Here is a 27,081-nt window from a genome sequence, read left to right as displayed (position 1 = left end):
TGACCACAGATTTTTAATTATTCTTCTATGGGAGTCCTTACGATATTCTTGCTTACCTGCAAGTTTCCCGGTTGATATCCTATGGAATAGTATGTTTAAGAAAACATCGCGTATCTTAGGTGATAATGTAAACAAAATGATGTTTACAAAATCGGTTATGAATTCGCATTATCACATCTGACTTGCGATTGGGAATTTCGGACGGAATTGGCTGACCTGACGACTAATAAATTCCGTGGATAAAAATCTCGCAGTTAGTATATTCTTTATGAGAAGTGAAGAGCCACATTACGAATACGTACTGAGTCCCACGCGTTCTAGATGTGAACACCAAAATGTACTGTAGTTTCATTCTCCAGTCAAGAGGGTAAGTGCTGACATTGGGTTTGAGAGCCTTTTCTGGACAACGCGTTGGCGTTGGAGGTGGGAGGGAGATGATGCGGTACAACGGGTGTAAAGTTGATGAAGGAAAAGAGGAGTTTCGGGCGTCGAATTTGGCGTCAGCCGGCTTTATTCCTTACGGTCATACACGTGGTGAAACGCACTGGTTCTGTGGCTTTTCGATCGTGTGTGAGTTACTTTTGGGTAAACGTAACAAAGCTAATTCTAAGTAGCGTCGAACGAGACGTCAGAATAATTATTAATTCGTAGATTTTTGTGGTGTTTTATTAGTCGATATAGTTTCCCGGCGGTGCCCGAATTTATAACTTGTGTTGGGCAAGGCCGTGGTCTAGGCAACACGGAGTTTTCCTCCGGGGGCTTCTTCCCCGGTTTCTCCGTGGCATCCCAACAATTACTCCATTCACACACAGAAGAAGGCAATGGCAAACCACTTCTGGATCATCTGCCAAGAACGTATATGAACAGGTCCCAGTCCGAGAAAAGGATGGAAGGATCCTGTTCATATGGACCTGTCGTCAGACAGAACACTAAATAATAATAATAGTCGATTTAGAAATTAGGATATCCTGATTGACAGCATGAGAGGGATTTTTAACGGAATGTGATAGTATCAATTCCTGGAACTGGAATCTATGAACCACAAAACACAGAAGTATTCAGTTATTTCGTTCACAGTCACATCGTTAGTAGCAAACACAAGTGGTCACAAAACAGTACCTCCTTTTAAAACACTTGAATATAATTCTGATTTACTTCCGGAAATAAACAAATTGTCTTATCCTGAAGCATTTAAGCAACGTGAATTACTAAAATTAATTGATAAAGAAGATCACGTATTTCAGGTGGTTAATAGATATATCATCCGACTTAAAATTTATGAATAATCTCAATGGTTTGATTAGCTTATCGACTGAACGATATATTTATCTTAGGATGAGGCCAATTTTCGCACATATCAGCAATTGTGGATGTGTATGTTTAGTTTATAGCTCGAAAACGGATAAGCTAAACTGTTCCAAATTTGGTACGCTTATTTCTCAAATCCAGGAAGAAATTTCAGAGACACGAATCTCTAAAAAGTTTGGGTCCCGATGAGGGTGGTTTATATAGCTCGGAAACTAAGTCGAAACTTAAAAGACGGCGCTAGGACGAAAGTTGTCTGTTTCGTCTGGTACAGTACATGAATCAAGGTCACGACTTCTAAACATTGTCCTGGGTTCGAGTGTCGGTGAGAATGCTTTTGTAGCTCAGGAACTAAGCATAAAAATGAAGCCTAAGCAAACATTATTTGTTTCGGAGGGGAAATTACAAGACAAAACGTCATAAACCCTGATAATGTCCTGAGTTTGAGTCCCGGTGAAGATGTTGGGTTCAAGGGTAATAATTATTCCTGTAATATCTACGGTATATATTGAAGGCATAGGCTTGAGGAAAATACAGATTGATAGGAAATGTATGCATTTGTCGAATTTCGCCGCAGTAACATTGCGAGTACTCTGCTAGTATTAAATAATAAATAAATTTAATTTTGTTTATTCAAGAAACGCAGATCACAACATTATCCTCACTGCCGTCAAAATATTAAATCTCACGTATTTAAAAATTTATTCAGGAAACGAGTGGATAAAATACTCTCAATAACAGCACGTATTCCCTGAATTTAATCAGCTCATAAGTTCTTAATAAGTGTAAGATATATGTGGTTACTCAGATTAATTGAAACAAGAATGTAAATCCTCGTGGTTTATGATCAACGTATAAAAGTTCGCTGATTAGGAGAATGCGTTTATAATATAATAGAATCAAGCACACAGATAGTCTACCTCGTGTCTACGTCCTTCAGATAATTTCTGACATGCGGAAATATACTCGTGTCCTTTGTATATATAATCGATTAGTAACACGCGAACAAATCAAGAAGGACAAATAAATTACATCATGATTGAAGTCCAGGAAAATGAAATAAATTAGCTGGAATCGCATTGTACTTTCGTCACAAGACTAGTGTGAATGAGCCGAGGCAAGGCGATGTGGGCAAAATACTCTGGCCAAAGGAAAGACCACGCTGGAATTTCAGAAGATAGTTTCCGCCGTTAATTCCAATCCGTCACCCCTGAGTAAGGCCACAACATCATGTTGTTGACTTGCCATGTGCCCACGCTGCTTGATACTGACTGACTGGGCCCCCCATGGCCATCGACTAACTCGGCCTTTTGGTTTTCTCCGACAAGCCGCTGTGAGCGCCACGTGCCACACGTTTGCGCCGTCGCGACGCTAGTACCGTCCTATTCACCCCCAATACCGTCGCTATAGTAACAAGAGGGACACCCAAAGTAATAAAGAGCGGGAGTGCGGGAAGTAGAACATCAGTGCAGTGGTAGACGTGGACACATCTAGTCGTCATCTCTCAGAAGACGTCTTGTTAACACTGTCAAGAAACACACTTCTGAAAACAGCCATACCGGATTTTTCCAGAGGCCAACATCTGACACCGTAAAACAAAGGTACTAATTAACGTTTCATAACCGCTTTTGTTGGAATAAATTTAAAGTCTGCGCAAATGTATTACGTACGTCATAGTCAAATTCTTTCTAGGTTTCGGTGTACTAGTTTTGACAGATTTGTATTAATGTGTGAAATTGAAAAATATTATCACCAGTAAAATTGAATTAGTAATTGCATAAAAGTTATCATTATCTTACAAATAGAAATACAATTAACACGTGAGTGTTTGTAAATATAAGTATACAAATGTTGCTTGCTTTCATATACCTCATTTATATTTACGTCGAGTTTTATATACTCATGAACCACTATTTTGAGCTGTAAATATTGTTTTATAGAGAATCTGCAGCCAATTTCCTAAATTTTTGTTAATGCCAGAAACCACTAATGCAGTTGATTCAATATATTTTCATATCTATTTTAAATCACCTGGCATATAGTGAAAACGACCGACTAGTGAATACAGACACTGTTTTCTAGTGCAGTTGTATTACAGGTTAAATACATTATCCGACTTTTAAATTTATTCTTCAAATTTATTCAAATTTTTTGCTTCTAATGTATATAAGTGATACATGTTGTGTGTGTAGACCGTAAGAGACGCAACTAGAAAGTTACCCTTTTATAGTTTATAGAACTTCTATCAAATTCCAATAATTTTCTGTCAAGCATTTTCTTATACATATGACATTCTTTATTTATTGCAAATACATGTTTTATTATAACTGTAACTGATCCGATCATGTAAAAATTAACATAATAATGGCACACACAATCAGACTTTCTTCTGTGTAACGCATTTACACATTCTTGTAAAATCTCATTCACCGTACTCCATTGAAAAAGAAACCTGGGATTCAAAATATCAGCCAGGCGTGTCAACAGTGCTTACTGAAGAAGCTGTTCACAGAAATGTCAAATGCTTGAAAACGATTTCATTGACATTTTCGTGCAGAAAAGGGTATACATTCCATAAATACGCAGTTCGACAGTTTAAATCGTATTTCGCTACGGATAATACAACAATAATTATGCTGCAATTCATAAAATTTAATTGTAGGAAAAAATAATGTTTCACAGTTTATTTTATCTTTCATGCACTTACAAAATTACGACAAAGATTGTGATTTAACTCAATACTTATGAGATATAAGGATTCTAGTAAACCTTCAAACTAAGTTGTATTTCTGACCGTTTCTTGAACTACAAAAGAATATTTTCTCGCTACGTTTCACAAATGGTCTTGCTTGACATTTCAAAATAATGAGGTCACTTCGAGATATATTATACACTCTATATCTATAACTTCACCAAACTAAGCTACTAGTTTTAGTTCAATATTTTCTCATTCATACTAAGAATATTTATAACCTCCTGGACAGACTTAGTTTCCTCAAGTTGTTAATTCGCAAATATTCGGTATTTTATTTTGATGTAATCAATTATCCCTGTCTATGTGGCGCCAGAATTTGTGTTTATTGCTAGTGGCATTTTAAATTTATCTTTATTAATTCATTCGCTACAGCAACCCCCCTCCCCCCCCAGATACAAATTCTTGGCTTCCAGATGGAAACATCTAGTTGACGACACTTGTTTCTTGATGAAAGGGGTATGATGCAAGCGTAAGAGCCAAGATCCAAAATTGTGTTAGTGCCTAAGACTGGTTTAGCGAAAATGCCAAAGAATTTGATTTGAGTTTAAGAGCGCTATGGATTTCAGTATGTATCAACGAATATATCACATGTCAGGCGCGCAGCCAATATGATAGAAGATAAATCAGCCTTTATTCAGTCTCCACTTAGGAATTTTCTCTCACTGGTAACTTTACTAAAACGCAAACCTTCTCTGAACCAGACCTTCTGCTCCGTGCACATTCCAGACTCCCGTCACCAGAATGGACGATGACGCGCGTGCGTGTTCGTTACGTGTTACGTGTTACAAAATACATAAAAAAATTGCAAAAATATTAAAAACAATTCGTATGTGAAACCCAAAATATCATTCGAAGAAACTGTTCTTTCACTAGCTCAGTATTTTGTCTTAACTACTGATTAAAAACGAACCGAGCATAATTTAAATACACTTTTTAATTACTAGAAAGCATCGAACTGTAAACTGAGACACACATTGACACTGCAAGCAATAATAAATATATAATACTAAGAAAAGAAAATAAGAATTTAATTCAAAATTATCTGTGCCCACGCCCATCAACCGTTGAAATCAAGGAACCGCAATATTGCCAACATTATTTAATATGTATTTTGTTTAAATATTACACAGAACGGAAATGAAATTAAAAGGAATAAAAATATCAATAAACATATGTTCAAACACACGTCTCTCTTCAGTCGACCAAGAAGTAACGTCATGTATTCAGGGGATGAATTTATAGATATCATCTCATAAACTGAATAAATTAACACGTAAATATGAATAATAAATTCAACAGAAAAATAAAGACGACGGATTGTATTTATGGACAGGAAAACATAAGAATTAAAATTGCGATAAACAGTACAATAATATCAATACTAACAATTATCTCGGCTGCCATATGATGAAGTAATAAGTTAGATTTCCTGTATGTGTGAAATTGTGTATATTTCAGACTTGTTCTAAGAAGTTTCAGGTTAAAAAAGTTAAAATGTTCAGCGTGGATATTTTATTTAATGCTAATTGCAGTACCACAGTAGCTTAAATTACGTTTATATTGTGGCTGTTGGTTTATCACATAAAATACTTCTGACTTGAGCGTCTTTCCTTCTGTGTGCAACCACAAAGTTGAAACAGGGAAAAAGTAACCTCGATAAAATTGCTTGGTAGTATAACTAAAACTTCATTAGATGATAGTCTTTGTTTAGGAGAGGCATAAGACAATGAGTTCTGTCTCGTACTAACACGTCATATGAAATCATGTACTAATTAAATTAATAGTTTCAGTTATCAATAAAGAATTTCGCAGGTATTTTTGTAGTAGTTAAAGGTTCAGACCCGGCTTCGGAGACCTTCATTTGAGGTGACTTCTTCAGCACAATGCAATCACAAATCAAGCAATAAACCTGAAGTAGCATACGCTGCAGTAAAGCAACATGCCCCATAAAGTAAAACCAATGTCATTAAACCGGGCTGCCAAATGGCACTTAACAGACTAAATCTGGTTTTACAGCTAGCGAGTGCTTATCTTCTAATTCATGGGTTCGATGACCTTCACACAGAATACATATTTGCTAGCTGCTGATGGCCGAATATCTAGATATTGTCTTTATCAGAAATTAACTTGTTGTCTTTAAAATTTAAACAATTCGCTAGATTTTGTAAAATAAGTGAACCAAATAAGAGTCAACTACAGTTCACGTGCTTTAAAATTCGGGGCTGTTAACACATTCGGATAAGTTATCATCAGCAAAAACAGTGAATCGTTTTTTCAGTCTTCTCCTAGTGCAGCTGAAAAAGTTACATGTGGATATTTGTAATGTTCGACAAGCGAACAGACTTCCCCCGACAAATAATTATAACGTTATATTCCCTTACACACAAAGCTGTATCAACTTAACACCGTGTTCTTGCGGTCGAAAATTCCTCCATACTTATTTCCATTAGCTCTAAATTAATGCTATATACAAATATAGAATTCTCTTGTGTCTTACCCTCGACTTCTTATTGCATCATACAAGTGTTAATCACCCATTTAGGTGTAACGCTGTAAATTATACATCGTTCAGTAGGCCTATAAGTCATAAAGAAGGCAACAAACACCTCTGAAACGTCGGCAAATGTGTATAAGACTTCATCATGTAACATCCCAGAAAACAGTTGTCTTCAGGCCCAACACAATTTATAACTTCATTTACACTGAAACATTTATTACATAAAAATCTCTCCCTCCATTCTTTTGTTCTTAAGAAGTTTAGTAATTAGAAAGACCATGTGTTTGACATCTTCCGCCTCCAGACATGATCTTAAAATTTTACAGTCTCAAAGAATATAAAATTGCGAATGTGTAGTGTTCGTTAAATTTCGAGGTGCACGAGAAATCATCTACGTAACTAGTTCTACGAGTAATTTAAACTAGGACACGTCAGAGATACTTTTTGGTTTCCGTGCACACGACAATCCATTTCCTTCCTTCTAGTTACTCTCACAGACATCAAACTTCTCTTTAATAAGTCGCGATACCAAATTTCCCCCGTTTAATATTTCCCCAACAAACCAACAAAGTCTATAAGAACTAATAGAATTATACGTTAACTAGTTCGCTTAACACGTGACAGTAACTTTAAATGTCAAATCGGTATTCTAGTCTAATATTACGTTTTGCTTTACACTAAGGCAAACTTATTGCCACTCTAAAGCATTTCTACATCGGTGCACGTGCCGAAACACCTGAAGGTCTTCGCGATGTGTCTTACCGTTCAAAATATCTGTGTTTTGTGAGAAAGGTTAATTTTGACGTATTTCACAGCAGACGACATAATCGATTAGCGGTGTTATGTATATACAGACCTATTTCTGGAAGATACAAATGTACGTACGTTACACCCAGCGCTTATTCTGATGACAAACATTACTTGTGAAAGGTAAAGTTACATATGAAGTTATCACTGACTTATAATAGTGTTCCAGAATCCTTTAGAATCTTAAAGGCGCTAGCACAACTAGGTATCAATATCAATAGATATATGAATATACAATATACGCAGAAATCAATTAAGAAAGTATATAATATTCTATATATCTAGCGACTTTTAAGTTCACACTGACACACAAGCATAGTACTCTGTTTCCTTATTATATTTCCTAACGACAGAAAACTTAGTTTACGCTAAAAACAAAATTAATAACGTGTAATTATTTGCGTTAAGTTTAATTGGCATATTTACATACATTGCAGTTTTACAAAATGAAAATTTATAAATAAGTATTGAGCTTAAATTCCCGAAGCACTGGGAATACACACAATTCGTTCGCGAAAGCAATTATTTTTACAACACTTGGTGGGTGAACATCTATCAACAAAAACCAAACATAAGCGAAACATGTTAATAAAACTAGTTTCTTATTTCAAGCTACATGTGATAACTGATTTCTTGGTGACTTTAGTAAATGGTTTTATATCAACAAATCAACAAGTGGTAAATGAATAAATCTTAATAAACTATAAGCGTCGGTAATTCTAGCCGGCAAAATACATATGTCGTTCACAGACTTGACAGGCTGCAAGTTGGAATTAACTGCTTGTGTAAGGAACACGTGTATTCCATTGGTAATTTCTGTTTTATTATTGGTGGTCGAAATTAAATGATACGAGGAAGGAAAAGTAAATAAATAATACGTAGCTCCAGTCACTGGTATGAACATTAAAAAATACTATTTTCTGGCACATTTAAAAAAGGTTCAAATAATAAGTTTATTTGACTGATAGCTGTACATTACGGAAAGCAGAATCTACTTCCCACGCAAATTATATTTTCGATAAAGTGAAAACTTTGCCTCCTGTGTAACGGCAGAAATATTATTGTGCGCCATGAAAAACTTAAAATTTGCGCACTTGTAACAGGTGTTATAAGCTTGTTGAGAATAAAAGGCATGACTCACATCTCAACTCCGTTCATTTCTTTGAAGGCGCACATGAATAGAAACAAAGGCCACGTATATATAATTCACTCACTCTGAACAACATTACGAACATAACATAGCTTTAAATCGCTCACTGACGTTTTTCTTACATCCAAACTGTTTAACCTGAACGTAAAACCACACGTCGAAGCTACATAAACTATATTTTCATAGTCAAAAAATACAGTGGCCATCACGAGTTCATACCCTTCCACCTATATCACCAAGACTCAGGAGTCGGTCAATGAAGTACAATATATTTTTATTTATTTTCAGCGGTCCTGCGAAAATATGAAGACGGAAGAAAAGACAAACATGCCTAGAATACGCATTGCCGTTCTGGGAAAGATTAACGTCGGAAAATCAGGTATGTACCTAGACACATCTCGTTAGCGGTTGCTACGGAAGTGTGTCGCCACACACAAAGTAAACATTAAAGATTTCTGTCTTCTGGGTTGTTGCGCTGTGTAGTCTGGTCGATGTTAACCAACGTTTCAGAGGTCATACCGCCTCCGTCATCAGGGCGATGAATATTCATACTCACCGCTGTGAAAACCTCAAATCTTACAAAGTAAACATTACGAACATGCAAATGTCAGTGCCCTCTCTTGGACAGAACGAATAAAAACGAATAAAGAATGCATTATGTTTGCACCGAGAAGGAGACCTTGGGTCTATTGCCCTTTTCTGTTATAAAAATACGGACTTTGTTTAATTTAAAAACTGCGTGTTGTTCAAAAGAGAGATTATCCACCAGAACAGAAAACACGATACATGCACTTGTTTTAAAAACATCTCGATAAAGATGCCTGAATACAAACGAGGTTTGTATATTATAACAGAAACTTAGTTCCGGTTAAGTGCTGAAAGTTCCAGGGATTAAAGACGCAGAATCTGTTATGAGTGAAGCTGGCTAACGAATAATAGAGAGCATTTTATACTAAAAGTATAAAATTGGTACTGTAGTATCAGGGTGGCGGGTACAAAAATATAAAGGCACGTGATATTGTTAATGAAGTTCATTCGCCTACGCTAGCCCGTAATCCAACTTACATGAACTGAGATCAATAAGCAATTCCATTTGGAAACCTTGCCTCTGGACCACAGATTGATGGTGTCTGAAAACGAAGTGCTGAGAAAAGCATTTGGTTTTTAGACGGAGGAAATGATTGGGAGATGGAGAAATTTAGGCAATGAAGAGCCTCACAATTTGAACTCGTCACCAAATATTAGGGTGATCAAATCGAGGAGGAATATGAGGTAGACGGGATATACAACACGCATGGGAGCGATGAGGAATTATTGGAAAAAAGTAGTAGTAAATTCTGAAGGGAAGATAATATTTGGCAGAACTAGGGGTATATTGGAGGATAATATTAAAATGGGTAGGGAAATAAGATTTAACAGAGTGTAGACTGGATTCATCTGGCTCAGGAACACGGTACCGAACGGACATTGGCTTCCAAAAATGAATCTTCTCCAAGAATCCAGTTAGATAGTCAGGCCTGGTTAAAATGTACATCTAGATAGACCTCACTTTAGGCGTAACTGGTGAATATGGAACTACATAATTATATGTAACCTTGGTATATTGTATATTAATACAGGCTCCCGTCATCGACTTGTTGACAAAATGGCACATTTATCTGTCTTGGGGTTAAAACAGTTTGCCAGAGCTAAAGGTTTATAAAGTCCCTGTGCATTTAATGAAAAAAACATGTTATAATGCTTTGCCTTGCTGGAAAACATGCGCCCGCATATCTAAATCTGCAACATACCAGATTCTTGCAAACATCGTTAATCGCCTGAGGTGCATAATAAAACCGCGCAGGATGACCTCGGAATAAGCCACACGGTTTGAATCATCCTACAATCTCGTCAAATTCTTAGAATCCACCTCCTTGCATACCACAGAACCATCGTTATACTAACAAGGGGGAGTACTGTCAACCGATGCTATGTAGTCATGTTGTCTGAAATACTGACAGTATCATTAAACCATAAATAGATAAGTTTCTGAATAATAATTAAATATGCGGTAGTGTCCTGCCTAAAACCACATTTCAAAGCGTCTGGGTTCAGTAGTCAACTGAAAAACTATTTTCCCAACAATATCTGTAATAAGGCTGGTGCTCCTGTCAACATAATGTAAAATCTATGTAATAACTATTTTATTTACTTCCTGCATGCAACGAGATAACTTATACTGAAAGTAAATTATATATTTTATACCATTTATTCCTATATTCTGTAATTTGATTTCTTTCTCTCATGTGTGACAAATACGTGTACACGAATACAATATTTTTAGACATACTGTATACCTTTTTGAAGTAAAAATAAATGTAACTGTGATGACTTGCTCCTAGGAAGTGACATTTAAAATATAATTTTAAGCAAATTATTAAATTCAGGTCAGATTTTAGGTTCTCATGGCTGCTAGTATGAAAATGTCTTATGGAATGTTGCGCTGTGGAGTTTGATAGAGGTTTATCAACGTTTAATACGTGCGTTTTGCCTACATCATCATCGCCCTGATGATTGTGTCAGCAAGCACCTCTGAAACGTCGCTAAATACATATAAAACTGTGGAGCTTTGTGGTCATAAAAGCCTGTGATGAATTCCTCCTTAAATTTTATAGCAAACGCAATGTAATCATTCCAGCATCACTAGCCTTTCCATATAACGCATTGTAGTGAATAGAAACATAACAACATCGATGAGCAACGAGAGAATGACTCATTGAGGTTGGTTTTCCTTGTCTTATATGTGAACTTCCTTCATTTAACATGTGGCCTCCCGTTTATTTCTATTCTCTGTGTTTACAGCTCTGACGGTCCGATACCTCACGCGAAGGTTCATTGGCGAATACCGTTCAAACACAGGTAAGAACACTGTTCATTCTGATTTGGAAACGTTAACTTCTATGTCATCTACAAACAGAGGGCATAATAACACACATAGCAACGCAACAGATTGTAACAGCACTTCAGAAAGATTCTGTTTAAGACCCTTGCCATTAGGTACCACATTTCTAGAAGCCCCTGATAAAGGCTTTGTTTTATAAAGATATCAAGGCTATGGATGTTTCCGAAAACAATTAAGACATTCACAATCTATGTTCTTGGCCAAATATGAAGTTATTACACAAATCAAGGAAGTACATACACAATTCAGTAATAAAAGCTGAAAGAAAATGACCACTTCTGAAACCTAAGTGTAGATGGGAGGATAATATTAAAATGTATATTAAAAGGACGGTGTGAAAAGTGTGACTGGATTTAAGCAGCGCAGGACAGGATTAAAACGCGAGCGCTTGTAAAAATAATAATGAAACAACTTCCTGGTTTCCTAAAACTCGAAGTCGACTTCCGCTGATCCAGTGAGACCATACACATCCCTTTTAAGCCACCGTTAAAGCTATTTATAACAAATTCCATGGCAATTGCTTAAAGTCTCGCATTTGCACTGATCTTAAGCTAGAACTATTTCTGGTGAATGTACAACCCACGCAATTTTAATGACGTCAGGCAGAAAACCACATGTTAGGTAAGCAGACGTCATTTTTATAAACATGAGAATTTGGCAGGGAGATTGACAAAATGTATAAACATTTAGCCAATTCTATTGAGAATGTGATACACATATAATGAAAACGTAATCATTATAAATGCTTCTTGTTAGTGATTAACAAAGATTTTCTTTATCTTCATTTTCAGTCTGAGGAATACATAAAAATGCATTGATGTTAGGCAAGATATCTTCGGAGTTATCCCTCTGTTAGCTTTATTTTTGAACCTGCAAAGGGAATTTAATTGGCTACTGATACAGAAAATAGGACAACCAAGAACGGAATAAGTGCAAATCTTACCCAATTTAATAATCATTATTACATTATTCACGAAACATGTCTGTACTAACTACTGCGTGATTGAAAAGAACTACACAGATGAATAATACAGAAAAAAATATATGAATAAAAAGTCTATTACTACTTAACAGATAATAAAATTGTCGGCGCTTGTGTGCCCAAAATAACAGCATAAGCTATAATTCAGCATTAATACGAGGCTCACAAATAGCTTAAACCCTAAACTGGTGTTAAGTTCTAAAAATAAAACAGGAATAATGAATTCTCTTAAGGTAAATCGACTGGACACATCTAGTTCTCGATAGACTCGTCCTCCGTGCCTCGTTCTACAATTATAAGAGCGTAAAACGTTTCATTACTTAGAGAGGAATTGGTGACCTCCCTTGGAAAACTGTAACTTCTCAACGGGCCATCTCCTGTTACTGCTTAACAAACCCGTTGGCTTCATGCAAACTGAACACATCAGTGACTATCGCCACACAGAGAACTGCCTTTTTGAATCGACATTCATGAACTTGGAGCTCAGTACAAGTCTGTCTTCCCTTACGACTTCCTGCGTTTAAGTATGCAATACCTGGCTATTATTTTCACAATACAACTCGATGACGCTTAGTGAGAGACCTAGAAGTGTAAGGGCTGTCATATGGTACAGATAAAACAAAGTTCTATGCCATTCCTTCGATTAATTTCGTTTCCATATCAGCATTCATTAATTATTTTTCCTGTATTTTGATGGGCACTCCGAGTATTTTCTATAAACGACTCCAATTCTATTATTTAAGTATATGCTAATCTGAAATAGCCTATGTTTTCAGTAAAACACTCTAGTAAGCGTGTTAATTTCTCTATCTATAACTTGAAGACTGAACAATCTTGTTTATAAATTAGGGAAACAGAAGATAAAACAATAATAGCATTCAAGAAGCCATGTTAAAACTTATCCTAGCAGGCAGTTGAGAAATGATCACTTACTAGATAGAAAATTTAATGTTTTGTTTCCATATGCACCCTTCATTTTCTCCGGGAACTAGATCTGAACTAAGACCTACACCAACCAACTCTAATTAAATACAGATTTCGTTCTAAACAGAATCCACATAAAATTCACTATGTAAGTAAATGCTGACATATTATAGTTACTTTAAACACATGAAATCTTCCATTATGGCTGTTTCTTGTCAGCATAATCACAACATGGCATCTTATTTGTTTAACTAACGTTTAGCAGGAAATCCGTATAGCTGACGTGTCTCTTTCGATTCGCAACGTCTTACATAATTGTATAATGTAGGGGTAGAAATTATGTCATAAAATTTATGAGTTTTGAAGAAAAAAAAATTGTTTAAAATTTTGAGAAATATTGATAACCCATAATCCAAACCGGGGAAAATTCAGGTCGATATTATTCTTAACTTTACTCATTACAACCGTTTATAACATAAAACCCGTTATTTAATTTATGTGCTAATGTAGGATGTCTTGGATATTTAACATAAACAAAAAGTCGTGTTTGGCTTCGTAATGCGAGAAATATGCCCACAACCTGAAAACAAGAATTTCATTTTGAGATGTCAATTCTGCAGACACACATCTCTGGGTGGAAAGGACAGTCTGTGGTGCCTTGCTTGCCCCACAGGAGGCTCAGACTGTATTTCAGATAGAGATGCTGTTAGAAACAAATACATAATTCTCCCTACTGATCTCGTACGCCCTTCTTAACGTGAGTACCGACATCCGTTACCTTTCGCCACAAACAAATATCGCGAAAAGAAACTCACGAAGCTTCTAGCGTCAATACACGGGCAATATGCAGCGTACGACTCGCGGGAAGTTTCATTATTAGTTCACAATTTAGGAGAACCATTCTCGTCTGACCTACTTCTCAGTCGGCCGTCTTAAAACACTCATTTAAGAGTGTCGGAGTGACAGACTGCATGGTACACGCAAAGGAAGGGTGGAAGACGTTTAGTTAGCATTTCAAGCAATTTAATTCAAAGCTGAGGTGTTCCACCTTCGTGTTACAATAAATTACGAGTGCTTGGTGTTATAAATTGCGAGGTAAGTTTCCAATACGATGGTTGCTATAGCTTGGTCTTATTAAAGGGAAAGGTTCCAAACGCAGGAACTTACGTACTTGGTAAAATAAGTTCCATTCCACTGAATTCTTCGCTCATATTCTCGAATCTAAAGGTGTTGGAAATTGAAGAGAAAGATATGGAATAGTACCCGACAACAAATCAAGATTTCTTCTTATAATTACCTACATATATCTCAGTACATCAAAACAGTGTTTAATGACGTCATTAATTTGCAGAAACCCGTATGTTACAAAATTGGATATAATATTCATTGGTAATTAAACTCTAAGGAATGGATTACTCTTTTCGGGATGCATGCGTGTTATTAAGGTGTCTTACAGAGCGCTTTATGACGAATGAAAGTAAACACATGATTACTGGAGTAACATACACAACAATAATAATAATAATAATAATAATAATAATAATAATATATTAATTACCAACAAAATATTTTCCTGAATTCAATGCAAATGACGTAATCAAATTTAATATTACTATTATTACCATCTTAATTATCGATCTCATTATTATTATTATGTCAGGCATGTAACAACACGCCGACCTATTGATTTTGATTAAATTTCGTATTTAATGCCCGGAAAAGTAATTACCACACAGAGTAAAGTCGAAAAAATGATACCTAATAAACTCCCAATAAATTACTTGAACATACTAATGGAAGGAACAATTTGCAAGTGAGTTTACACCGCAAGAAAGTTATTTAGCGTCTCCTTGATTTTCCCAGTGAATACCAATCTCCTGTCTTCACACCAAACCAAAATTTCGCAGAACAAAATGAATATGAAACAATGATGGAGCTTGGGGTGCATTCGTTTCTTGGAGAGATTACAATTTGTATTGTTTTATCTCATTGTTGGAGATATGAAAACCGAGCCAAATATTTTAAGCTGGCCGCCGTACAGACAGGAGCAGGGACGGCCAGATGGACTCATCCATAACGCGTCTATATTTATTTTACTGGGCCCGAAGAGACCACATTTAGGACCTCCTGCTGAGTGGAAACAAACGCCAGGTGGTAATAAGATACGAAAGAGAAGGGGACAGCGTATTGTGTCGAGCGAGGATCTTAGTTCCTCCCTCAAGTAATTTAAGAATATACAAGTATTTCTTTTATTTATAATTGAGTGCAATTACTCGCTACACCGCAGAAAGTAGTCTTGCCAGTCTGTCAAGAAATTATTCTCCTTTTGTACAATCCGTAACTTCATTACCGTGTTCACAAGAGCCCGCCCTTGGACACTGTCGTCAGTTAGATATTTGTAAAATCTCTTTATTATTTTGTCGATAAAATTTTGTGGCTATCTCTCATCTCTTTCGTGAGTTTTATGTGCGCCCCCCAATCTCATCTTTGTTTCGATTACAAAAATAAGATAACCCTGTAGTCATTCGCGAAGAAGCAAATTCATGCAAATTGCGATGTTATGGGATGTGATGCTGCGTAGTCTTGTAGGTGGTTACTAACCTTTCTGAGGAACATATCGCCTCCAACTTCATGATTATACAGAATCACAAATGAGAAGACCATAATTTAAACATTCACTGCAGTCAGAATATTAAATCTCAAAATCGTGCGAAGTGAAGCGAAGTTTGTTACAACTGTGCGCATTAGCTTACTGATAGGTGTGTTTATGTCATCTTCCCAGCACCACATTATGTCAGTCCCTTTAAATGTATTTTATGAAGTTGAAATCAGATTTCGCATGTGTCGTCTATGTACTAGACCCTTATTCGCTTCCTGGAACCATATATCACGCTACTTTTCTTTAAATTATTTTAATTACTGCTACACGGTTGGCATGTGTGGGTGCCTTATTAATTTCGACACATGGTACATGCTGAATACAAGGTAATACATTCAGCTGGTGCCTAGATGCTGATATTATGGTGTTCCTTGACTCGATTTCTGGCGCCAACGATTTCTGGCAGGCAATGCAACGACAGGAGGGCACAGAAACAGCCGAAAGAGAAAAAGAGAAATTATTCTAAAATTAGTTCAACCAGTGTGCAACTATTCTGTGAGGCACGAGATCTATCTGTAGGGGTTACATAAATTGAACTTAGGATCAGAGCTTGGTAGTCTTCAAACTGAAGTTTTCTTCTAGTGTGAAATGTAGAAACAAAATTATTTTTTTAGTGAGTTAACGATGTTATTTAAAAAAAGACTTTTCTAAATATATTATAGGCATAATTAAGGACTGTCTGAAAATACATTCTAGGGGATGATGCTTTCACTGTCAGTTATTTTAATGCAAACAGTCTATAATAATACTGACGAAATCTAAATTGAGCTGATTTGTGTAATGTTGTTCTAATGTGCTTATCATGACCCGGACTTGTTTGTAGAAAGCTTGTGAGGTATTTAATATGCCTACTGTAAAGACTGCGTCAATGTTGAGTACACTAAACTATGTGTTGGTGTATTAGTTGATTATTTAAGGCATCAAATGAAGGAAGGTTAGATAGAATGGAGCGTGTAGTGTCAAATTCATACAAAATTTTTGTAGTCAGCCTAACGTAAATCCTAGATTTATATGGGTGTAATATCAAAATGGGTTCTAAAGAAATAAAGTGTGACGATTTGAATTGGGTTAATCTGGACAGAGACCAGTTTCGGGGTCGCGTGAAGACGGCAATGAACCTTCGAGTTCCATAATAAGCGGGATATGTCTTGATTACCTGAGTGGCTATTGTATCTTCAAGAAGATCTCTGTTCCACGGAGTTAGGTAAAACATTATTTACTGCAGAAACTAACAATTCATGCATAATGACAGGATGACAGGTGGCATCTATCATAAAACCAACCAGAATAACCAACTTTGATGTTACTATACCACGTTCAGCATTCCAAAAAATCTCTGTGCATACTGACGAGCGTTCAGACACTAACAAGAAAAGGCTCCTGGTATGTAGCTATTTCTTAAAAGTAATGCGGAACCAAATATGATTTACGAATTCTGTTAGGCCTAAATGTTGAAATTCATGGGAAGTTATAAACATTAGACCATGATTACCGTTCGTGAAATATAGGCTATCACGTTTGTTTGTTTTAGCATTGGCCCCTTTAATTATTATCAACATAAACTTATCTCGACGGAAATTGGTTACAGTGCATACCAACGGCATAACGCCTTTAATTTCCCTTCTACGTCCCACACATCTAAAAGCCTCCAGAATGTTCGCATTCAGTGTCAGAGGAGAAGATAAGCAACTTCTATTTACCACTGTGAACTTCCAACTCACCGTGAAGTTACTTCCAGGCACTGAAGCAAATCTTCTGCACCTTAGGACCAAGAACACAGAGGCGGGGGTTTATCACATTGTGACGGGTTAATGACTTCATCGCTTCCGGGGTTCGAAGTAAAGTTCAAAACTTGCGAATTCCCCCCCCCCCCCAGTAAATTCGATGTAACCTCCCATTAGTGCAGATCTAACCTCAGCTTAAATGTGCTAACTGAATTTTAACGCAACTGTATTTTGCATAGAAATAGCCAACGAAACGTTTCTTTGTCTGTTTATCAAAATTCAGTGAAGAATTTTGTTTTATACTAAAGTTTTCCTTCGGAATAAAAAAATAATTCAAGAACTGGCTGGTAATTACCTTACTCAGAAATCATTTCATTCAGTAAACACAGACCATAAAAAGTTTACAACACTTCATTAAATTTTCTTCATAAATGTCCAGCACATTATTTACTTCGGTGTTGTTTTACTCACTTGTCTCACTAATGGAGTTTTACGTGCAATTAAAAGAAGTGATTAATGCATTTACGTCAAGCGATATTTGTTCAAAGAATAAGTGCCCATCTTTGTAATCTGATCCCATGACTTGTTAAACACCAGCCTGTCAACGGAAGGCGCAAAAATGGATTTGATCTTGTACACTGTTTAAGTCAATGTATAATTAATAACAATAATAACGTTAGTTTTGCGTGAAATGCAAGCACAACGTAGTAGTCGTCTCCTTCCGTCCGTATGTTTCACCTCCTAACTTGTTCAAGAGATTTCGACAAAATATGGACCAAACGTTATCTTGTATATTCCATATTGTTCTCTGTCTGTCAGTTCGTATTTTGCATGAAGCTCAACTCGAATTTGGCCCATTACTGAAATATAGTCGTAATAAAGGTCTAAAAGCCTATCCGAAACATCAAAATACAAATAACTGATTTGTATTAGTAATAAATTAACTTTAATGTCAACACAGTAGGAAAAATAAAACATATCGCATTCGGAAAACATCTGAACTCCAGACAGACACCAATGTTCTTTATTGTATTTCACTTAAGGTGCTAATTTGAATGGAAAATATAGCAAAGGGTTTCTGTTGTTACAGATCTGCTGTACCGCCAGACTGTTACAGTCAACAACACCCCGCTTGAAGTGGAAATCATTGACGTATCAGGAGAGACGGTAAGTTGTCTTACATTCCTAAATTATTTTAAAGTAAAGTTAACAGAAAGGAGACTCAGTCTTCAAACATGACACAACCTTAATGTTCCGTCTAGATTTCATGAACAATAGTGCAGTGGTTAGCTGCTTGTTTAGTTCACAGTGTACAAGCCTTAATATGTTATTGAAGCTACATTTTAATTAAAGATTATACATTCTCCCTACTGGTCCACCTCGCTAAACTATTAATTACAGAAAGTTACTCAGATGGTTCATTTAATAAGTAATACATGTGACAGAAGTTACTAGTATCTGTATCACGTAAAGTGGTCTGAGCTAATAAAAATATATTTTCGATGCACGCTGGTCTGCCAGAAATTCTTTAAGGGTTTGTCTTCTTTGAACGAGGAGCATACCAGAAGGTCCATTCTAAAAAATTGTCAAATCTAAACCTAGTCTCAAAGCGTTACATTAAAACCCATTTCTTATAAGCATCTCAATATAATTTTGAAACCTAATCGAATGTTATGTTTTATATTCTGTCCACAGAGGGATTCGACGTTTCCATTGGAGCAGGTGCAATGGGCAGATGCTTGTGTCGTGGTGTACTCCATAACGGACAAGCAGTCCTTCGAGTACGCAATGGAAGCCCTCGAGAACTTCCAAAAACTTCGTCCAGTTAGCGCAGTCCCCGTCACGTTGCTCGCGAACAAGGCGGACCTCGAACACCTCCGAGAGGTGAGTTGTCTTCCATCATGCAGTGAGTGGAAGGAGCTGCCCGTCACGAAATTAAGTTTCCTTCAAAACATTTCATTTTGAAACTTTTTTGTCAACCTTCAACACTTCACTTGTGAACTGTTGTTATTGAAACACGCTTTCATTTTGTAATTTATCAGCCTTAGCTACCTCGCCAGTAACATGTTACCATAGCGACGCTTTGTCTTAGGAGTTTCACAAACAAATTATTGCTATCGGAACTATTACTTAACTCCTAACTAACTTATCAATTTATTTCTCTGTGCGTTATTATTATTATTATTATTATTTGTGCTCTTTTGTTATACCTCCTTTTCGCGTCTTGTTCTATTTTATTTGGGTTTTTTATTTCAGTGCTTTCCTATAATTGGCTTCCGATATTTGGTGTCAAGCATGTTATTAAATTAATTAAATTTAATTACTATTACGGAACGTAATAAGCATATTTCTAGTCTTGCGTTGGAGGCTTCAATTGAATTTGATTCTTTCCTTGTGATGTCATTCTTTGAAGAAAATGGATCTCTGCTCTGCGTATAGACTAGCATGGAACAACTTTGCAGTTGCACAAGAATAATTACCTAATTGCTCTAACCCTGGCACGTGAACTAATTTGATTCGGTCAAATAAGTTTTGGGAGATTTTCTTGATAAATAACCTTCGTTTAAATATTTAAATGTAGCTTTTAACCTCACCCTTCAATATCATTTGCAATAAATCTCTCCTGCTACACTTCAAAACGATATTGCACTTGTCGTTCATTAAAAAGCCGTTGGTCTTAGAAACACGCACGAAGCATGTAAATTAGTTTTATGTGAAGTTTGTTGCAATTGACTTTGTCTAAAAAACAATTTAAAAAATCCACTAAAAGATATCAGCTTAACTGAACAAGGCTTTACATTTAACTTGTTTATTCATTTACATATGTATTTATTGTCTGCAGGTGGAGGAGCTAGAAGGACGTACTGCAGCAATTCAGAATGGTTGCCAATTTTTTGAAGTATCCGTCGCAGAAAACAGTGCGGACCTGTACCAAGCTTTTGAAGTGCTCGTGAATGAGTGTCGTTGCCTCCAAGGAAACACGAACAATGGACATCACAAGTCCCGCAAATTTTCGGTATCAAAGATGATCGGTACTCTAATTGGCAGCAATGGTAAAAACGGTACCATCAGCAACCAGTCACAGCAACACACCCAGGGGGGCACGGTGGTCGTCTGCCAAAAGTCCGACCTACACCGCAGCCGAGTCCTAAAACGGCGCCAGAACTTCACGGCAACGGCTTCGCTGTGACTAGACCAGAGCCCGGCAGGTCCCAGCGACGCTGCTACGCGATGCCCGACGGCAGTTCCGTGATTCGTCAGCTGGTCTGCTGACTGCCTTACTCCCCTTATCTCGCTGAATGGCGTGCCAGCCGACGACGCACGAGATTCACAGACGTCCCCCCGCTGCCACCGCAGCTGCCATTATTTTAAACTGAGTCACCATAATAATTCTCATCGTTCTGGCAAGGCGATGGTAAGCGATCTGAAGAAGATGCCGAGTCCAGGTGGGAATTAGCCTACATTTAAAGAATGCCAGTGACACAATTATGAAAACTTGGCACAGGCAACGCTAAGAGTCCCAAAACTGGGGTTGCTGTCAAATTAAATGACTAGAAGAGGATCAACGTGAGAAGAATTGACTCTTCGTCACATTAAACCACGGACGAGGAAATCTCTCTTCTTCCCGGTGATGGGTTTTGTGTCATGGTAAGAGAGGGCATGGAGGTAATCGGTCCGCTTCAGCGCCGAGTGATGAAAGAGTACATCTTCCCAGCCTCTGAAAGACAGAAGTCACTTGGTGTAACATGAACAAATACCAATAAAATAGGCCGGCCTATACTTGAATGTCTTTATATTTATGTAGTATATCTGAGCATGACAGAATACTGAAAACATATCAAAGTGTCTTAATGTCTGGCGAGGCTGGGTGGTTGTGGATGAAGAATAATTAGAAAGCAGACTGATCTTGCTTTATGAGTTGTAAATCTTCCAAGAGCTTTAATTTTATTCAATATCCTATTTAATTATAATTTATTCAGCTACATTTAATTTTATTTATTTCTCACTTATAAGGGAATATTATAAACCAATTTGCATTTTGACTTTTCTGTTAAGTATATAACTGAAAGATAGGGAATCAACACTTCTCTCTCGTCAATTTGACATAAAACATTGAGTTAAATTACTGTAATCATAAATGCAAAAAATACACTCAACTGCCTAATTTATTTAACACTTTCCAACGCAACAAATTACTTTCAAATTATTTTCAATGTGGAAGATAGAAATGACACAAACCGGTATTTAAAGGAAAGGTAATATAACAGGCGCAACGTATCTAACAGAATGTAATTCTTAGCCTCGCAGCGAATGGACAGCAGTTTACGATGTAGGGTTAATCTGCCCATATAACATTGGGCCTGGATAAATTAATAAGAAAGACAGTATTCCAGATGAACGGGTTATGATTGTGACATTATGAAAATGAGCTTTTCGCAAAAGTCCGATTTCAACTTTGGACAATAACGTCACACAAATGAAACGGACAGAACCATTGTTCCGACCGGTTCAAATTAGATCATCACACCCAGTGCCATTTCTAAGAAATACTGGCAGAAAAGAATATTTATTATGGTTAGATTTTAAAGTATTTCGGAAACTAAAAACTTTCTGAATTACCCGTTGTAATAATACAACAGCTTGAATGTAAATAAGAGGTGTTATTACAACAACAAAACCATTAAAGATCGTTGTAAACAGAAAAAAAAATTAAGTGGCGTAATATAAGACGCATTTCTGTTCTAAATGTTTGTTGTAAGGTCAACACATTCCATACCTTATGATCTTGAGCGTGTATTTCCCAGTAACTGTAAAGTTCTGTCCACTGATGATAATAAGTGTTTAATGAAATAAACATGGTACAAAACAGGATTCTTGTCAAGTAGGGATTCCTACTTAGAACGTTGAGTCCTTGAGAGGTTTGTAAACAGCAAAAAGCAAGGATACGTGACACACATTTTGTGTTACATAATTACATATTTGTGCCAGATTCACAGCGTGAGATATATATTATATTTCAAGTTTCTGGATGTGGCTTCATTGAGTTGAGATAATGCACAAAATAAAATACATAATTAACTTATTTAGAATGTAATATATTTATTTGTAAATCTGTGTTTACATCTGTAATTGTAAGACCACTAGTCTTTTGTATTTGCATGCACAAGCATGCGTTTGTATGAGAGTGAGTGAGTGTGTGTGTGTGTTTTGAAGCAACTGAGTTTCAGAAACTCAAACTCAAAAGGCTGGCTGAAAAGCATCGTGTTGTCATGGCACAGAAACTCCCTTATGCCTTCTAGTGTGTTTGGCGAAATTTTTTAGTATTGGGCCTTCTGCCAGGATTGGAAACATAAATAACACTGAAGCATCTGTACAAAGACAACATCCCTTCATGCGAAAAGAGTTTGGTATCTGCGTCATTAGTCGAAAATTTTCTGATATGCACAAACCGGGCCTGAATTTATTAAGTAACTTTAAAACATTCTTACACAGAACATAGATTGAGACATTACCAGTTTCGTTTTTACAACAAAACTTAATAAAATATCTCTCAAAAGACAATTTATATGTTCTTTTCTAACCATATTATGTACTGCTCTTTGCTACAAAAAATAATCAGGACAACCTTACACAAGTAAAATTGTGTAAATATTTGTGCATAATATAAAGAAATAACTTACATACTTTTTGCAAATAAGAGGGTTAATTATAAAACCGTTTTAAAATTAATTTCGAATGAAAAAAAGCACAACTACAGTTTCGCAGCCACACAACACGATGCTGAAACTGGAACAAAGCCATGAATCCTACAGCAACAATAATGCACGTTCAATTTATAGACGCGAAACATTTCGTAGATTTTAAAACTTTTTCACGTAAGAAACGTGAGATAAAGTAAGCAGAATTCATAAGGCTGTGAAACGTGACAAAGAATATTTCCTTTTATGTATCACTGCTCTAGAGCGTCAGTAGATGAGATTTTCCATCAATAAATTGAAAGTGTAATTCAAGGCTTCAAGATAAGAACGAGATGGTGCTGTTTTATATAGGCTACTTGTACGCTGTAACTCGTCAATGATGGTATGAAATTTGTTGTTAATACTGTTGTTTGATAAATATTATGTCACTGTAATAACAACGCGTGTAGTCTGAACTTCATGCGTATTTTATTACTTGCCAAACAACTTTGTAATGTCCTGGATCTTAAAATGGCTGTGATCTATATAATTTTTGTACTGATTTGTACAGTATACAATGCATTTTGGTACAATAAATGTACATTAAAAAGAAAATGATTTTCTTCTTTCTGATTCCTTAAATACTCCTATCCTATCAATTTCGAGACGCAATTTATTGTAATTCAGAAAAATCAGACTGTCTTATAAAACAAATTCAAATGCTAAATGTGATAAACGGTGCTGATCATAATTTAAATTTCTAATGATTGCGAGATTATGTCCTAAATATCAATTGCAAAAACCAGAAAGTTCTACATTTTTAAAATTAAAATCACTTCTTAATATAACAGTATCCAATATGTATTATCAAGGCTCAACAAACCCACTCATGTGGTCGTCTGTGACGAACGTAAAACATGGGCAGACAAGTGAAAACTTACATTTTGTTGACTCCTGTAAATTATCACACCTGCGCCCTCAAAAATACTTTTAATAATCTCCCCCCCCCCCCCTCTTTTCTTTCCTTCTCGGCCTTCAAAAAGATTTGACCAGCAAATAAAGGTATTCAATTCTTATTCCTCTCGTCCAAGTTATATTTTTGGCCCATATAAATTCAGCAATACATAATAGATTCTGTGATTTTTTTATAAATATTAATCAGTGGTTTTCTGACTGATTACTTTGATATCTATTAACGCCATCCTAGTCAAGCCAGTTAACGCAGAGGTTAATGAACCTTGTGTAGAAGTTGAAAGTGGATACGTTCTGAGAAAACTGGCTCAATAAATCTATCAGAACCACATTGATTAGCAGGGTATTTTAGCTTTTGGACAAACTGTACGCTTTAACAGTTTTAAATTCAATTATGGTGTAAAAATCTTTCCTTGTGGATCTAGACAATATTTTAAAACAACTCTGCATGTAAAACCAATAAAATATGTGGATAGTAAAATGATTACAGCTTTCTTCTTTCCCTAGTTCGGTAAATCTTCAGTTCGACATCAATCCCTTTACATTGACCGTAGGATTATCGAGGTTATCTACACAACATGGGCAAATTGATGTCGAATGCTACATGTGAAAATTGAAGGGGACGGTCGTGGCCTATTATAAGCTACACCGTCTCAGTATTTTTCTCGAGACGCTGAAGAAAAATTCAGAAACAGTCTTTCCCAGGCCAAATACAAGCGGTCTGGCATGTTACAGTTCGGTATGGCTAAACTCACAGGCCCGACGAGTTGCAACTCCAGCTCGTCGTGTGGGATTTCAGTTGACAAAATTTGCTTTTGGCCTAATTTTCCCAGGCTCCATGAATAGATTATCGGATTATTTAACACCGCCGTGAGAACCTTAAAGCCTACTGATTAACAATTACTTAATTTTGAATGTTTATATCTGAATAAAGGGTCCAGAATAAATTATAAATCGTTCGCTACTCAACTTGTTCATAATTTGCGTTAGCGTGCATATTAAATACCTACAATACTTAAAATATAGACTTGTACCAATTTATATGCGTGTGAACGTGTCTTCTTCAGTACATGGATTTTGGAAATGGCTGTCATCCGGGATGTTGCGCCGTGTAGTATGGCATTTTACGACCGTTTCAGAAGTGATTAATGCGTCCATCATCAATCACTCTGAATATGGAGACAGCAAGCATCTCTGAAACGTCGGTAAACTATCAGACTACGCATCGCAACAACCCTGAAGACAGTCATCTTCGTACTCATCGCCGTGAGAACCTGAAATCTCACAAGGACTGATAGTGTTTGAGAGCAGCGTGTTGAGATAATATTTCGAATTAAGAGGAAGAACGAAACAAGACGACGCTGAGTTATGCTTCTGGAATGTCTGATAATGTCAAACGCTTGCCGAAACGCCTTGTACTGTTAACATGTGAAAATGATGATTACATACTGATCTTTACGACTTATAAATATTCATATGATGAAGATACATAGAACTGCAGCATCCAAGACAGAAGCCTTAAAGTTTATATTTTGTGAGGATGAATTAAACTTGTGTTTTATTAGTTTTATGCACAATTGTATGTAAGGTAAAACTTCGAAGGTTCCCTTGAATGACATATAAATTTTAACTGACCTCCAGCTCAGAAATAAATACATAAAGCTTCAATATGTCAGTAAGACATTTTATATCTGACTATAAAGCAGAGAATGCATGCAGCTTAATTATAACAATTCTTTGGGTTAGGTTGGATAGATGCAAGATCATATGACTGCATTTAATGCAGATTACAATACACGAAACGTCTTAAAATACGTCTGCCTGACAGCAACACATCAGTCATGTTTTTGTAGTTATATGCTGCATGACACAAAAATGCCGTACAAGCAACCTTCATGAATGTGTAATAAATGTCATGGTTGTGTACTTGGGAAGGAGGCTTGTGGGGGGTCCAGATTAACAACAAACTTGTTTAACCTAAATGTAAATAAAGTGGAAACTATACAGAATTTCACAAATACACGCTTATCATAAACTGAAAAGAACATATATTTCACACTTCGATTTATTATTTGTAACAGCGTTTACAAAAATACTTCTACTGTCTTTTCCCCACATACAGTCCGTTAAAATTCCAAAAATATAAACTTAAATTGTAAATTAATGCTTTGTTTCTCTACAAGTTTAAACAGTGCAGTTGCCAAGATCTCTAGTTCAGAACATTTAGTATGTCATATGTCAATACTGATGCCATAAACAAATGTTTCGTTTCCGCAACAGTGCTTAAAGGTTATTACCTCGGGAAGGACAATGTCATTTGGAAATAGTTAAAATTCTTCTCTTAAAATAGTACAAAACTATCTTAGAACGTTGTTTCTTTCGCCCGTGGAGTGTAATTCATTCAGTCCCTTGCGCGAATAACTTCACGGGGTTGTTCAAATAAAAACATTCAATAATCCTACATTACGCTTGCAGCTGTGGAAATATTTTAAGAGCGGCCAAGTCCCTATACAAAAATAGTCTTTAAAAACTAACACCATGGAGCATAGACAATATATTCCCCTGAATTTATGCAATACGATGTTATTTCCAAATCAAGGAAGATGATAAAGATGGGCCGTGTTACTTGTACGGAAGAGATAAGAAATAAACACAACATTTCAGTCAGTAAACCTGCAAGGAGAAAG

At 36.3% G+C, this 27,081-nt stretch overlaps 2 protein-coding genes across 2 annotated transcripts in view; one reads left to right on the top strand and one right to left on the bottom strand.

The window, feature by feature from the left end:
* LOC110830909 (BPTF-associated chromatin complex component 1) overlaps positions 1-27,081 on the bottom strand; it is a 154,449-nt gene that overhangs the window by 107,065 nt on the left and 20,303 nt on the right. The gene's annotated exons all lie outside the window — the stretch shown is intronic.
* Positions 191-24,037, top strand: LOC110830907 (ras-related and estrogen-regulated growth inhibitor-like protein A). The gene is made up of 7 exons (XM_022066300.2): positions 191-367; positions 2,634-2,906; positions 8,803-8,893; positions 11,356-11,412; positions 18,835-18,911; positions 19,440-19,628; positions 20,587-24,037. Exons 3-7 carry the CDS (start codon positions 8,818-8,820, stop codon positions 20,932-20,934), a joined length of 747 nt encoding a protein of 248 aa, XP_021921992.1. The 5' UTR covers positions 191-367; positions 2,634-2,906; positions 8,803-8,817; the 3' UTR covers positions 20,935-24,037.

This window comes from Zootermopsis nevadensis, unplaced genomic scaffold, assembly GCF_977971745.1.
Source record: "Zootermopsis nevadensis isolate Lab colony 2312 unplaced genomic scaffold, Znev_1.0 Znev_ptg000024l, whole genome shotgun sequence".
Taxonomy (NCBI): domain Eukaryota; kingdom Metazoa; phylum Arthropoda; class Insecta; order Blattodea; family Termopsidae; genus Zootermopsis; species Zootermopsis nevadensis.
Note: the sequence above shows the minus strand (reverse complement) of the source record. Positions and strands in the feature narration are given on the sequence as shown.

Coding starts and splice junctions, on each gene's coding strand:
- LOC110830907 (XM_022066300.2), top strand. CDS start 8,818: ATGAAGACGGAAGAAAAGACAAACATGCCTAGAATACGCATTGCCGTT. Junction 8,894..11,355: donor GATTAACGTCGGAAAATCAG/GTATGTACCTAG, acceptor CTGTGTTTACAG/CTCTGACGGTCCGATACCTC. Junction 11,413..18,834: donor CGAATACCGTTCAAACACAG/GTAAGAACACTG, acceptor CTGTTGTTACAG/ATCTGCTGTACCGCCAGACT.